Genomic DNA, 16472 nt, shown 5'->3' on the forward strand with positions numbered 1-16472 from the left:
CCAATTCTCCACGCTGGCCTACACCTCGTTGTCTGTGTCAAAATGTTGTCTTCAAAGACAGCGGTTCATGTGACCAGAGATGAAACGCAGGGGGAGACAATTGCGGACTGTATTGTGGGTAATCTAACATTTCCATTTGAAAACGATGCAGGAGCATCTTCATTGCCCCTGCAGAATGCGGCTGAGAATTGTCGTGAAGACGAAACAGCACGACAGTTATGTAATGTTGGCTGCATAGCTTCAGGCGAAATTTCTCACCAGGCCCTCGTACTTGGCGGCAGACACTATTTTCTAGACATCTTTACGCACTCACTGCGAGCTCAGAAATGAGAAGAGCGATGTGATGCTAACTGGGGTTATACTAGAGACACTACCCAACACATCTGTGCAAAGCTTTATCGGATTTTCATAGTCGTTTCCATTTCGCGACCGATCGGACCTTACTTTTGGAATAACCCTCGTATATTCAGGACAGTGGAAATTAAAATGTTCTGTGGTGCCTTTCCTGCTCCCTGTCAGCCAGTTTGACATCCTGCCCCTCTTAAAAAAAAAAAAAAAAAAAAAAAACCTCACTATTAATACTGGATGGGATTACTTGTAATCGGGAGAACAAAAGTTCTTCAGAAAATTTGCACTCTTTATTGTCTATTAGCTAATAACGTTCTGTTTTGTGTGATATAAAATTAAATATAGGATACATAAAACCAGTGCTGTTTTTCTGGGGGAACCTGGGGGACGCGTACCCCTAAACTTTTTCGTTGACAAAATAATTTTTTTATGATGTTGAGAACTTGGAAGAGTGCCAAAGATTTCTTTCATGGACATAAAGTTTTTGTTTCATTTTTTCGTGTTGGTAATTGCAATATGAACGATACCAGTGCAGTTTTTGGTGGGAAAAGCGATGTCATTGACTGTTTCAAGTATTTCAAAGCTGCGGCAACCGTTCTCGACAATTGAATCGCTGGCAGCCAGTTAAACAAGGATGTAGTGCCCTCGCCCGCTAATAGTGGGTGGTGGTAGTGCTAAACAGATATGTGTAGGCTCAGACGTCGAGCTACTGATATATGTCTCTACGGTCCCACTCCATGATGATGTTGATGACGTCATGGCTAAAAGCAGACAGGTGGTATCCCATATAAGTGGTATAAGTAATTTTCGCTGCATTATATCGAATGTCAGAGTACCCTCAAACTTTTTTTTTTAGAAAAAAAGCACTGCATAAAACCAGTAAAGACAAGAGACAAGCAAGACAATACACATTTCTTCAATCCTTAGCACTTAACATTTTTTTCTATCTAATCTTGCTACAGCTTTACATGGTATCCTTTCCTTTGTGCGAAAGAATCTATTACCTCATCAAAGTACTTCAAACATTTTGCTACATGAAAAATTAAAATGTTGTTGTATAATACTGAAAAAGATGTTAACACAAGTAGTACTCAAGACTGGTGTGGTTTCTTGAGCTAATTACGTCCGTTTTGTCACCGTCTGCTAGATAAAACAAAATGTAGCACACACCAAATAAAAAAGACTGCTTTGGCACAAATGATCATTTTTATAACACGACAGAATATAATTCATGAAGTACCAATATCAAATGAATTAGGCCTACTACAAGCAAAAAGTTTTATGTTAGAAATTAGTTTCACATTTCATTCACATGCTCCAGTTTCTCAAGCATGAGGTCGAAACATGATAGTATGAAATTTTTATATAAATTTGCAATCGTCATATTCTTCCATAATTTGTGTGATGTCCCCATTTCTTCTCCTTCCTCATTCTACCGAACAATCTTGACATCACTAATTCTGTAACTATTCCTGCCACTGTCAAAACTTATTCATTGGTTAACTTCATTAACCCTGCCAGAATCATTGGTTTTGTTATCCCGTGATTATTCTCTGGTTAGGCATTGTTATGTGTTTGTACAATGTGTTTTCCGTGCTAATTCCAGAATAGAACTTAAGAGGCTGCTAGCCGGGGACTGTACAACTGGCCCTTACTAGTATGGTGATCGGGCCAAAAATTTTTGTCAAAATTTCATTTCCTTGGATACACCGAGAAGATAATACATAATTTTTCTTACTTGTTATTCTTGTTAGTCATTTATTTCCACTCTGGTAGTCTGAAACCATGGATTCCCCATTTGTAAACCCATTCAACTACATAATCAGATGGTGATTGGCATTCATCCATTCAGCTTTACACCGCTCAGCTCGTATAGCCCATTTTGTCTGCCAGAATGTTTGTTTCTAGATGCGACGAGGATTCCCCTGACGGAGATGTCATGTAAACTATGCACGCATTCACAAATCAACTTACGATTCATTCAGAAATCAACATAGAATGTGTTCAAAAATGTTCAAAATCCAACAGCGATGTGTTTCAAAATCATATGAATAATCAATAGACCAATGTGCACTGGATGCTAGGCGCTTTGTGAAAGAAGATTTTTTTCCTCTAGAATATGAATTTGGCACCTCGCCCCCTGTCCTACATCTGGGCCTGTTGCACATGTGTGAACCTGGCAGCTTGGGTGCACCAGTAAAATTTTTCCCAGTAATATTTAGCTGCTTGCTGCAACTGCTTACATGGCCAAGAGCCACATTTCTTTAGCCAGAACCGGGAGAAGTTACTACTCATACATGACTCAACTGCAAATGCGCATGAGCCTGCTCGTAACTGCTAAAACGAATCTAATATAAACAGTTGGGATGTCATGCTCATCGGAGGCAATTTGTTGTTATGAAGCACTGCATAGTCTTCCAAAAGGCTTTGACACATTTTGCTGTTGTGAGACGCTTGTATGAGCACTGTGTTTTGTTGTTGTATGTGGAGCATTTCCTTTGCAAATTAAGTTTCACTTTCGTTTTTTTCTCTTGTTCATGTTTTATTGCGACAGTATTATTCTGCAGTAGTGGGATACAGTAACATACTTTGTTAGAGTATCGATTCTTACCAGTCAAAATTACAAAAATTTAACTGAAAACGAAAACAATGAAAAATCCCCTGAATTCTAAAAAAATCCCAGGTTTTTCCCAGTTTTCTTGCGGATGAAAAAATTCCAGATCTCCTGGTTGTTCCGGGTCATATACACCCTGTACTCACTGTACAGAGGAGGTATTGAGTTGCTAAACATTAAAGCCTTCAGACAAAAAAGTCGTTAAGTCATTAAAAAAAAATAATAAATAAAAAAATAAAAAAATCTACCCACCAAGCAGCAGCAGAACACACATGTAAAAGAAGATTACAATTAGGCAAGCTTTCAGAACCTGTGGCTCCTCCTTCAGGCAGGAGGGTTGAAAGGGAAGGAAGAGGGGTGAAGGAAAAGGACTGGAGAGGTCTAGGAAAAGGGGTAGATTTTGGAAAAGTCTTTCCTTCTCACCCCAACTGGTAAGTCTCCCCTGACCCTTGGTTCTGGATGACGTTTCCAAAATCTAACCCTTTTCCTAGACTTCTCCAGTCCTTTCCCTTCACCCATCTTCCTTCCCCTTCAACCCTTCTGCCTGAAGAAGGCGCCATTGGCTCCAATAGCTTACCTAATTGCAACCTTCTTTTATGTGTGTGGTATGTTGCTGCTTGGTGAGTAGATTTTTCACCTATCAAATCACATTATCACATTATATTGTCAAAAATTGATTGTTTTCATTGTTATACCTTTTCATATTTTTCCATTCCAATTGAATTTCTGAGTCTTTTGTTATTTCAACATTTTTATTTGTTAACTGAGTTACTTTTTTTCTAAAGTTTCTGTGGACTACTGAGCTAGTTACATGCAGTCATTGACTACCAATGCATTACAGTTCAGAAATACTTTGCTACCTTTAAAAACTACATTTTCAGTAAGTAGTTAGTGCTGTAGGTTGGTCTTAAAATATAGGACTCGCATAATGAATGACTGTTGTGAATAAAGCCCTAACAATGACTGACTATTCAAATTTTTGGTATTTCAGGCTGATATTCAGAACTTACTGAATCAATATTTTGGCTGGGTACCACTCAGAGAGTATAAAGATGAGTCAGGCTAACTACCAGGTACGCCTTTAAAACCTTCCTAAGTGTAATAACAGCACAGGTGATATAAACATCTTGCATGTCTCTCATATGCTCAGGCAAGTATTTCTTGTTTGTCACTAAAGTGACAGAGACCACTCTTCATTTAGCATTTAAATACAAGTAAGCGGTATTGAGTTCTGTGCAACACCACTTGACACAACAATTATTCCAAACTGTATCTACAATCTTTTCGTGTGATTCCAAAAATCTACTTTGGAATTTGTCATCATGGCAATAGTTGTTGATAAATATGTAGAGACATCCTGCCATTCACATGTTTATAGTGAAAGTCACATTCGTGCAACACCTAGATTCTGAACATTATATAGAATTTTAATTTTACATTCCGGCAGAAATCTCCCAGCATGCTTAAATTGCTCTTCTGTTTCATATCTTTCTCTAAATATGTTTACGCATTTATTGGTAAGAATAAATATTAATTCTAGTGCAAGTTCTGAGTCATAGCTCACTAGGTCAATACGTACGAAGGTAAGTCAATTAGCCTATTATCCGCAAAGTAGTTATAAAATTTTATTGTAATCAAACATGAAACTTACAAGAACATCATTTTTTGACGTAGTCTCCTTGTGTTTCAACGCACTTGGTCCATCATTGTACAAGCTTCCTGATGCCCTCATAAAAGAAGGTTTTTGGTTGAGCTGTGAGCCAGGAATGCACCCGCTTCTTTCACTGCTTCGTCCGAGGCAAATCGATGGCCCTTAATGCCTGTTTGAGTGGACCAAACAAGTGATAGTCAGAAGGGGCAAGATCAAGACTATATGGAGGATGATCCAGTACTTCAAATTTGAGTTTCTGGAGTGTTTCTACAATGTGGGCAGCAGTATGCGCATGGGCATTGTCGTGCAACAACACAACACCTTTTGACAGCATTCCTCAGTGTTTTCTTCAAATTGCAGGCTTTAGCCTGGCAGTAAGCATCTCACTGTAATGTACACTGTTTATTGTTGTGCCCCTTTGTCCATAATGCACCAGTACTGGACCTCGTGCATCCCAAAAAACCATAAGCATCAGTTTTCCTGCCGACTGTTGGGTCTTGACCTTTTTCTTGCATGGCGAATTTGGATGTTTCCATTCCATAATATGCTGTTCACTCTCTGGCTCATAATGATGGATCCATGTTTCATCACCAGTAATGATCCCATCTAAGAAGTTGTCCCCTTTGTTGCCATAACAATCCAAATGTTTTTTTGCAGATGTCCAAGTGCATTTGTTTATGCAACTATGTGAGTTGTTTTGGGACCCATTTTGCACAAACTTTATGAAACCCAAGTCTGTTGTTGATGATTTCATAGGCAGAACCGTGACTAATTTGCAGACAATGTGCCACTTCATCAATAGTTAATTATCTGTCGAAGAGAATCATTTCACATAAATGCTCAATGGTTTCTTCATTTGTGGTGGTAAATGGTCATCCATCTCCTTCACTGTGTGTAACACTTGTGTGACCATTTTGGAATTTTTCAATCCATTCGTAGACACTCTATTGTGGCAAAACACTGTTCCCGTACTGTACCGAAAGTCTTCGATGAATTTCGGCCCCTGATGCGCTGTATGACCACAAAAAATAGATCACTGAACATTGCTCTTCTCTGGTGCAAATAGACAGTGGAGCAGCCATGATTAACAGCACAGCAGTGATAATGGAACTTACCTAGCAACTTGAAAATGGTAAAGATATAACACCGAACAAACAAAGCATGCGTCATCGACGTAAAATGACAGTACTACCAAAATAAACAAAAATATATAACTAAACTGCAGATAACAATTGACTGACCCTTATATTAGAGAAACCCATCCATCACAACAATATTTATGAGAACAGATTTTACCTATGCTACAAAAAATTGTTTTTAATTTACAATATGCAGTGTTTTACCTCTTTCTCCATAGAGCTCAGAGTAGGTTCCTGAGATGGTGCTGAATGTGTGCTTTTAGCCATCTTAGGATGAATGACAGGAACGGTAACTGCTGTTTCTGTGACAAATGGTTTCATGGTGTGGTCGAAATGCACTGAAACACAATGTTTTAGGGTCAATTAAAAGATGCTGTTATACAAATGCATATTGAAACAGTAATTTTTACTTGGTGAGTCTATACATTTTGTCCATGTACATTATTTGTAAACATTTTACTATTACATTTTGTTAGTCTATTCAGCTGTAAATTACAAATTGCCACGCTTTATGCAAAACTAACAAGACTTGTTAAAAAAATATCATAAAAGTGTTGCACAGAACCCATTCATGTCCATGAATCACAGTGCTCGTATTCTGACAAAGAGATAGACGGAAAGTAAGATTAGAGTTTATCAACCCAGCAGCAACAAGGTCATTAGAGATGGAGCATAAAATTGGACTGGGAAAATATAGGGAAGGAAACTATCCATCCTCTTTGGAAGAAATCATACTGTTGTTTGCATTAAGCAATTTGGGTATACCATGGAAAATCTTAATTTGCATGACCACAGTAGCCCGTTTTTTTGGTATGTTCAATAGCAGAGTGGTACATCAGGTATAATCGTGAAACACAGTAAGACAAATAATTTAAGTTTATATTTAGGTAATGCAATTGTACTTTTATATATCCTTGTGGCTGTATATATATATATATATATATATATATTGACAATGTATTTGTTGACATGTTAACAATGTGACTGATTAAGTACTGTAACTAGGGGCTTTCTTTGGTATGTTCAATAACAGAGTGGTACATGATGTATAATCATGAAACACAGTAAGACAAATAATTATTGTTAATATTTAAGAAATGCAATTGTACTTTTATATACCCTTGTGTCTGTATCATATATATGTATTTGTTAACAACATCCATACAATCTATATTGTCTACAGATGGATAGAATGAATAAATAAATAAATAAATAAATAAATAAATAAATAAAGGGGGCCTAGTGTGACTTTTCAAGCTTTCCCAGTGGATATGTTGTAAATAGTCTTCACAGATTTGCTGCTGAATGAAATTGTGCAAATCTCACAATATTTCCTTGGAGCAACTGTCCAACTTCTTCAGGTGGATGAACCTTGCTGGTGGCTGGGTACGACTGATACCATCGGTCATACCTAGCCACCAACAAGGTTAAACCACCTGAAGATGTCAAACAGTTGCTCTGAGGAAATATTGTGGAATTTTCACAACATCACTCAGTGGCAAACCCATGAAGGCTATTTACAGGGGACGCATTGTTTAATGTGAACTGCAAGCTACAGAGAAACTCAGAATTTTTCACTTAAACAAACACTGCCAGAGGTGAAAGAACTGATAAGTGACATATAAAAAGTGATTGACTGATAATCAAACCTGAGACACTTCAATTCAGTCTTGCACTTTGCCACTGAACCACACTGAACTCCTATTTTCAATGTTTCAAGAGCAAGTGATAAGTTAATAATGTAGAGACATCATTCAGCACACTACCTTTCACTGCTGTTGGGACTATGAAGAAAAGATTAGGCTGATCACAGCATGCACAAAGGCATTTAGACAGTTATTGATATCATACTCCACAAGTGATTAGAACAAGAAGAAACACTGACATGTGGTACCAAACAGTATCTAATAGAAATTTGTATTGAACTACAAAGTTGGATGCAGTATTTAAACATTTACTGTAACAGAGAATAACAGAGAATGTATCTGGCTTACTTACCATAACGATAAGAAGAAAGTGGAGTTTGTCCACTCCCACTTGACACTGCAGGAAATACGTCAATGTGCTGGTCCATATTCTCATAATGAGAAGCATCACAACAAATAGGCTGGAAATGAAGAGAATTATAAGTATCTTTTTATTCATACTGTGAAAATTTGTAAGATAAAAAACTAAGCAACTTTGTAGTTTGAGAAATGAATGTAAGCTTGCATGCATATTTTTGTGCTAAGCTTACCATTTATTTGCAAGAGATTCCACACAGCCAGAAAAATTCAACTTTAAAAAAGTGAACTTTGTCTACTTTGAAACTAGATTAATTAATGGGAGAATGTATTCCAATATTTGTTAAGACCTGTCAACTACAAGCATTGAAAGAAGAAGGAAAAAAATGTATAGATCTTTGGCAGCGAGAATGGGAAGTGCCAAGTTGTGGACATGAACATATAAAAGATTAAGAAATCTCATTTTCAAAGTAAGTCATGAAATCTCCTTCTATAAAGCACTTAATTATTTAAAAATACTTGCTTACTCCTAAATAAAATGTTCTATTTATTTTTTATATGCTAAAAGAGATAAAAATCTGTGTCATCTTACATAACACAGATTAGGTTCCATCTCTGCATCACTTGTGCAATGCGGTGGCCTTCCAATCGGTGATGGTGTAAGCCGTGAGCCAGTTAGTGGTGGGTCAATGAACTCCCCACTGACATGGTTATTGACAGGAGGATCCACTTTCCAGTTGTGAGGAAGTGTGGCGACATCCAGAGTGGGTGTTGACAGTGAGAGAGGAGCAAACACAGGTTGCCTGGAACCACTGCCCAGTGCTTCTGTACTGCTTTTGCCAGATGGATCCAACAATTTGGCTTTAGGAACTCGTTGAATACTTTCAGGCATCATGGGCGCAGGTGGCAAGATGTTATTAGGTAACCCAGTGCCAGGAACAGGTACAGCAGTTGGAAGGACCTTTGGATCTAGTATCCTTGTACTGAAGGCTGCTGCAGGTGCTACTGAATGTGCATGAGAATGACGATGACTTGAATTTTTCCTGTTAGAAAGAAAACACAGGTTTTTCAATGGATGTATCCTTATATTAAAACACTTGCTTGAATGCAACTGCAGAAGATACATAGCAACAATAAAGTTAATGACAGATATCCCAGAAAATCTAAAACTTAACTTCTCAGGACTTAATCTGATAAAGAACTGCTACCTCATCCTTTTCATTAGATGCCTCTGGATGGCAATATTGAAGATAACACCTGCTTACAAAACTAGGGCCACTACTTTTTTAAGAATCTCCTCAGCTGTCATCACAAGGCTGGACCAACCCTCTTCTAGTCTTCTCACGAAATAAAGACTTCACACTGCATCTAAATGTATATTCCACTGGACACTGAATGCCAGGATGTATTTTGTATCATGATTAGTCATCTATATGGCAAGGCAAACAAGATGGTTTGTATGCTTGTGTACGCATCCTAATCTCTCTTATCTTATTCCCAGTGTCCTATGCAAGATATACAATGGAGTCAGTAGAAATATTGTAAAACATGCATTAAAGACAAATCCTCTAAGCTCATTCAACAAGATTCATGAGAATAGAGGCCCCTTTCTCCCAATGATTTCCATTTAAATTCCCTGAACATCTGACATACTGATATGCAGTACTCTTGTCTGTTACAATCCTAACAGAATGAGTCTGAATTTCTATCAGGTTCATCTGATAAGAACACCAGCACTGTGCCATGTTTTGCAACATACCACACTAATCAATCATCTCAGCAAGTCTGTCATCTAAATGTGTTCCCTAGAGTTGTTTCATATGTCTGTCCTACTTCACATTACTTCTTAACATTAGCCCTCTGCATTGAAGTGATACAACAGATTACTGAAGTCTTCCACTAAAGCTGCATCTAATATCTAGGATTCTTCTTTTTGTTTATCTATATTACCCTGATTTATGCAGTGAGTGACTCAATACATACAATGGAAACATGGGAAGGTGTAAGTTACATATACCTTTAAAAATTGTAAGGTGGAGTTACTTCACTTGCTACCATTCTAGTTTACATTGATACTCCAGAAGCCATAGTAAGGTGCATGGTGGAGGGTACCCTGTTCCACTACTCGTCATTTCCCCTCCTGTTCCACTAGCAGATACAGCAAGGAAAAAACAACTGTCTGTATACCTCTGTATGAACCCTAATTTCTCGTATGTTATCTTCTTGCTCCTTACACGCGATGTATGTTGGAGGGAGCAGAATCGTTCAGCAGTCATCTTCAAATGCTGGTTCTCTATATTTTTTCAATAGTATTTCCCAAAAAGAACACTGCCTTCCCTCCAGGGATTTCCATTTGAGTTCCCAATGCATCTCCATAACACTGAAGTTTTGTTCAAACCTATCTGTAACAAATCTAGCAGCTCTCCTCTGAATTGCTTCAATGTTTTCCTTCAATCCAACCTGGTATGAATCCCAAACACTCAAGCAGCACTCACAAATAGGTCACACCAGCATCCTATATGCGGTGTCCTTTACAGGTGAACCACTCTTTCCTAAAATTCTCTCAATTATCCAAAGTCTACCATCTGCCTTACCTACCATAGTTCTCACATGCCTGTTCAACCTCATACCACTCTGCAATGTTACGCCCAGATATTTAAACAACTTGTCTTGGTCAAGCTGGACACTAGTAATCTGTATCTGAACATTATGGGTTTCTTCTTCCTACTCATCTGCATCAACTTCCGTTTTTCCACATTTAGGGCTAGCTGTCATTCATCACACCAACTGGAAATTTTTGTCTAAGTCATCTTGTATCTTCCTACAGTCACTCAACTTCGACACCTTACCTTACACCACGGCATCATCAACAAACAATCGCAGACTGCTGCCCACCCTGTCTGCCAAACCAATTATGTTTATACAGAACAACAGCAGTCCTATCACACTTCCCTGTTGCCATTCATCCATAGTTCTCAGTATATCGTGTGAGAAATGGGTAAGCAGAGTTTCGCATGAGCAATGCTTTCTAAAACCAATGCTGATTCATGAACATAAGCTGCTTAGCCTCAAGAAAGATTATTATATTTGAACTGAGAATGTGTTCAAGTATTCTGCAGAGTATAGAAGTGGGGGTATTGGTCCGTAATTTTGAAGGTCCATTCCATTACCTTTCTTATATACTGGAGTCACCAGCACTTTTTTCCAGTCACCTTCAGCTTTGTACTGGGCGAGAGATTCATGATAAATACAAGCTAGATGAGGGACCAAAGCCATAGAGTACTCTTTGTAAAATCAAACTGGGATTCCATCCAGATCTGGTGACTTATTTGCTTTCAAACCTAACAGTTGTTTTCTATGCCCAGGTATGCTTATTTCTATGTCACTATGTCATCCTTGTGGGAGTCTGTCTGATGGTCAAATGATGATATGTTTGTATGGCTCTCCTGCCTGAACAATTTCTTGAATGTGAAATTTAAAACTTGGGCTTTCGTTTTGCTTTTTTGAACTGCCACCCCCAACTGGTCAACAAGAGACTGAATGGAAGCCTTGGACCCACTTAGTGATTTTACATATGACCAGAATTTTCTCGGGTTCTCTGACAGATCTTTTTCTAAGGTGTGACGGTGGTAGTTGTTGTGTGCTTCGAACATAGATCTTTTCACAGATGTACGAATCTGTACTAACCTTCGCTTGTCATCGTTTGTGCATAACCTTCTCGAACCTAGAGTGCAACAGCCTCTGCTTCCTCAGCATCTTACTAATTTCATTATTAAACCATGGTGGGTCTTTTCCATCCTTTACCCACTTAATAGGAACATAACTCTCCAGACCACAATTTACAATCTGCTTAAACTTTACCCATAATTCCTCTACATCCATCTTACTGGTACCAAATGATGCCATTTCACTCTCTAAGTAAGATGTTAATAACTGCTTATCTGCTCTGTCTAGCAGAAATACGCTCCTAGCCTTCTTGACTGATTTATTAACTTTTGTAATCACAGTTGCTGTAATGACATCATTACCACTAATCCTTGTTTATATACTGACGTTATCGATAAGGTCCAGCCTATTTGTAGCTACTAGGTCTAAGATATTTCCATTTTCAGTGTTTAGAAATATTTGGCATGATTGTCTGTCTGTAACCCCTGCAATGAATCAATAGACATCCCAGTCTAAATGAATCAACAGATACCCCAATCTATACTCGGCAGGTTAAAATCACCTCCAACTAGTATTGTATGGTCTGGGTATTTACACGTTATTGATTGTGGACTTGCTTTGAATGACTCTAGAACTCTCACAGCAGAATTGAGTGGTTGGTAAAAACATCCAACAATTAACTTAGTTTCACCTACTCCTCTTATAAGCGACCAGATAACTTCACTGTCACACTCAACTTTGACTTCAATAGAGACAACGTTTTTGTCAAATGCTATGAACGCCCCCCCTCCTATGGCCTCTAATCTGTCTTTCTGATATATGTTCCACAACTTGCTAAATATCTCGGAGCTTTCCACTTCAAGTTTCAGCCAGCTCTCAGTCTCAAAAATGATTTGAGCATGAGAACTTTCTTGGAGGGCAGTAAATTTTGGAACTTTATTACAAATACTTCAAAAGTTTATTGATAAAATTGTGACAGTCGAAGTGTCTTTGGTTCATTAGCTAAACTATTTTTCCCCTTATTAGCAAGTGCCAATATTATCCAGAATGAGATTTTCACTCTGCAGCGGAGTGTGCGATGATATGAAACTTCCTAGTCTCGGTCCGGCACATAGTTTTAATCTGCCAGGAAGTTTCATGCCAATATTATGTTTACCCAAAACTGATAAATTAATATTTCCACAACTTTTACATTACTTTATTATTCATGTGGTAGTTTTCAGTCTGCCGAGTCTTGTTGTATATTTAGATTTGCGTAAAACACTTTTGTTTAAGATATATCAATAATTGAAATTATCCCATTAGCATGTAGTCATCAGAATAGTGTGAGCTAATAACAGTTTCTGCACAAAAAGATCTAACTCACTGGATACCCATAATTTTCCACTTTTCAGTAGCCCATTTCAGTTTTTCAGAAACTCATTCATTTACAAATTATCTGTAACTAAAGTGTGGCCACAACCAAAATTATTTTTGTTGTTTAACCCTTTACACTTGTTTAGTTCCAGGATTTCACTTTGTACTCTTGTCACCATAATTGTTCTAAACCTGATAATGCCTTTCATCTAAGAACTGTGCGTAAGTGACTATTGTCTCATGAACTGTCATCTGTGGAAAGTTGATGCTTACAAGATAAGTTTACACTGACAATAATGTCAAAATGTAAGTGCTACTTTGGTGGTTGTGAAACATAAACAGAAGTGTAAAGCAAACTGGTCATCACTCAAATGTGGTTTAATGGTATTGAACTGCAAGACCACCATCTAAAAAACTTTCAGGATGTGAGACTTCAATTCTGTGTGCACCAACGAGGAACTTTAAAATATAATCAGATTAGCGAACCTACAACCTGTAACTGATGCAAAACATGAGAGCCAAGCCAACAGGCTAATGATGAAGAGTGTTTAACAAAAATGTAAAATATATAGAAAGAATGGCTGGTCAACATAAATGCAGACTTGGGTGCACTGATATAAGTTGCAGCTCTAAAAAATGTTGGCTGACAGTTCTACCTGTCCTTCTAAATTCACTTTGCTGCTTGTCACCATTTGTTCACTTTTAAAAATTCTCCTCCGAGTCTTTTATTGTATTTTTCAGCATACAGTAACACAAATGTCATTACAATTGGTTCTGACTTCTTAACAAGTTATCAGATGATTGGAATATGTTACATAGTGACTCATAAAAGCACAACTCTGACTGGCTGATTAGATTCTCTCTATTTGTATTTAGTTATTTGTACATATTCATGTTTAGTCCTGTGGTGACTTATACAGATATAGAACAATTACAAATAATATAAAATTGGACATTACTATTAGATATGCTCTAAGTCTTCAGTTTAATTTACATTTAATTTGCCAAGCATAACCTGTCTCTGTTCCATATCATATATTTATTATCAAGGGTAAGGTAAACATATGTTTATAAATTTACTATCATGTGGAAACATAAGGAAACATTAAGTTGAGAAACACAATATGGGAAATATCTCATCAGTATCATGAAACTAACATAGACTTACCCATGGTAGTAGTTACCTAGAGGCCTCCTTTGTATTTCCAGAAAATATAACGTTGCCATTGCCACAAGGCTGTGAACAAAAGTAGTTTCTAGTATCAGTTACATACTTGTAGTAGATCCTAGAATATCGATAAAAGAAGTAAATTGGTGCCTTACCACAGTGCCATAATTAGAACTAATACTATGATTGTTATCTGGATGAATTTATTGGACCATGGCAATGAGTCAACTTCTTCCTTGTGATGACAGCGCCTATGTCTCACGGAAATGTTCGTTGCTTTACTGGTTACTGTAAAGATAAAATGCATCTCACTATAAGTCTTTGTATTGAGGGTTACCTTCAAGACACACAGAAATGAGTACAGAGCAATAAGACAGCAGATAACTCATACAGCACATGACACATATGTACAGAAATGCGAAGTAGAAAGGACATCTAGGTTCTCGAGTATTAGAGTTCATATTATGCTCATATTCATAAGATTAAAAGTTATGCAGAAGCTCACTGGAATTATTTTCTGGAACATGTAGCATGTTGGCTTTTTTGCATTTAGGCAAATAGTGTGTGGTCTCTTAAGAATACAACACTAGCTTGGGCAAAGAAAATGACAGATGAGAGCTCACTGACAAGAGCAGTTTTTTTGTGCAATTATGAGTCATGATTTGGGGTAATGGTGATAACCAATACATTTACAACTGAAGAGAGTAGGGCATGTGAATGAGCCCTGTATTTATGTATGAAATATTTCAGTATTCATGAGGAGGGCTAGTGGTGTGGGCAGGAGTCAGCATTAGTGGAGGTATTGATGGCCACATCATCAGAAATATTGTTTGACAGCCCAAAGGTATGAAGATCAGATCTTGAGGCCTTTACCACTATATCAAAAAACAAATTTTGTTATACCTGGATCAGATTCACGAAGAGACTGATATTTAGTTATTACAGGACAGTTACCATTGTGACAACCAATCAGTGAGGTAGCTTGTCATGCCTACTATCCTCTGCACCATTGTCATATCACTCTGCTAACTCAGGTTGCAGTTACCACGGTCAGTTGCAGAGGAAGCTTGCAGCCGGTAACATAAAAATTGTGATTCACTTTAATTGCTTGCGTTCTTCCTTTGTGTGGCATGTTCATTTTATACAACACAATGTCATAAACTAGTGAAAGTGCACAGGAAAGTGATAAGACTATTAACACCCTGGCAAGCAAACCAAGTACTGCACATTAACAAGCAGCATGTAACTGTATCCAGAAAGGAAACACTCAGCTGCCACTGCCAACTGTATGCTCAGACAAACCTGAGCCAAACATATCACACCCTCCCATACTCAACTGTCAATAAGTTTGTTAAATTGCTCAAGGTGAAAACAGAAGCATACATAATTATCATGTGATTTTTCAGAGATCTGGAAATAATTTGGACCATAACCTCAACTGCACAATTGAGGATGATATTAGGAAAATCATTGGGAATGCTCCCCATATTTACGCGAAGACTGTGTCACTCTTTGAACTACACAAGAAATCCTGGAGGAAGCATTCTGTTGAAAGTGTAAGTGTAGAGCCACATCATGCCACAATCTGCATCATCTGCATTGGAATGTTTCCTATAAGAAGTTACTTGACTACTAATTTCCAAAGTGGTGTCTGTCCACCCCTGTGATTTCTGACATCTTCACTGGCCCATTCAGATAAAATTTTCTGAAAGACCAAGTATCTAGATGAATATATTCACACTTCCAACATTCAGTGCAAAAACAAACAGTAGCCTTGATAACACAGAGGAAAATGCTCATAATATGTCAGGATTTTTCCAACAGAGCGTAAGAAGCTCTTCTTAAATGGGAAATATAATTACAGGCAATTGAACAATATTATGGTAATTCCACATACGTACTGTACACAACATAAAATCATTTGCAAGTCACGAAAACTGAACAAGTGCAGCTAGATAGGTACTTGTCCATATCACATTAAAACAAGAGCAGAAGGAAACTGTGTAAAAGCAACTGATAATTTATTTCTAAATCCAACTGTTTTTCATTAAATAGGTGTGAGACTCATAATAAGTGGTTTGTCTGACAGCAGCAATAAAGGATCTCCTTCAGTGAGGTTTAATTATGAAGGAAAACATACAGTTTCACAGAATCAAGAATGCTGACTCAGATTCTGGATGAACACGGGGAATATGTTCACCGAGGATAAAGAGCAAATGAGAAACTCATTTATTGACAAAAATATTCTTACAATACTATGAAACTAGTTTTCTGCAACAGGTTAAGAAAATTAGAGTTAAAACTAAGAATAAGGGTGGCTAGCCAACAACAAATGGGGCCAAAGTTTTTTGCCTGGAAGAGAGAGTTTTATTTAATGTGATAGACCACCTCGGATCCAGAATTACAGGATCACTACAAACAGTACTGCATTACTTCTTAGATGCTTTCTTAGGCAAGCACCTAGTGAAATTACCTACTGACACATCTTTTTGTGTCCTTGCTAAACCAATTTACCTATTTAATTTTA

The 16472-nt window shown here is 37.5% G+C and overlaps 1 protein-coding gene across 6 annotated transcripts in view; it reads right to left on the bottom strand.

Annotated features, from left to right (window-relative positions):
- Positions 1-16472, bottom strand: part of LOC124544921 (myelin regulatory factor) — a 343973-nt gene that overhangs the window by 47279 nt on the left and 280222 nt on the right. For all 6 annotated transcript variants that reach the window (XM_047123662.1, XM_047123663.1, XM_047123661.1 and 3 more), the window contains 5 exons: positions 14101-14233; positions 13946-14014; positions 8348-8798; positions 7751-7859; positions 5957-6090 (listed from right to left, as the gene is read on the bottom strand). In XM_047123662.1, coding sequence (XP_046979618.1) covers positions 5957-6090; positions 7751-7859; positions 8348-8798; positions 13946-14014; positions 14101-14233 — 896 coding nt within the window. The remainder of the gene's footprint in view (positions 1-5956; positions 6091-7750; positions 7860-8347; positions 8799-13945; positions 14015-14100; positions 14234-16472) is intronic.

The sequence above is a fragment of the Schistocerca americana genome, chromosome 8, assembly GCF_021461395.2.
Source record: "Schistocerca americana isolate TAMUIC-IGC-003095 chromosome 8, iqSchAmer2.1, whole genome shotgun sequence".
Taxonomy (NCBI): domain Eukaryota; kingdom Metazoa; phylum Arthropoda; class Insecta; order Orthoptera; family Acrididae; genus Schistocerca; species Schistocerca americana.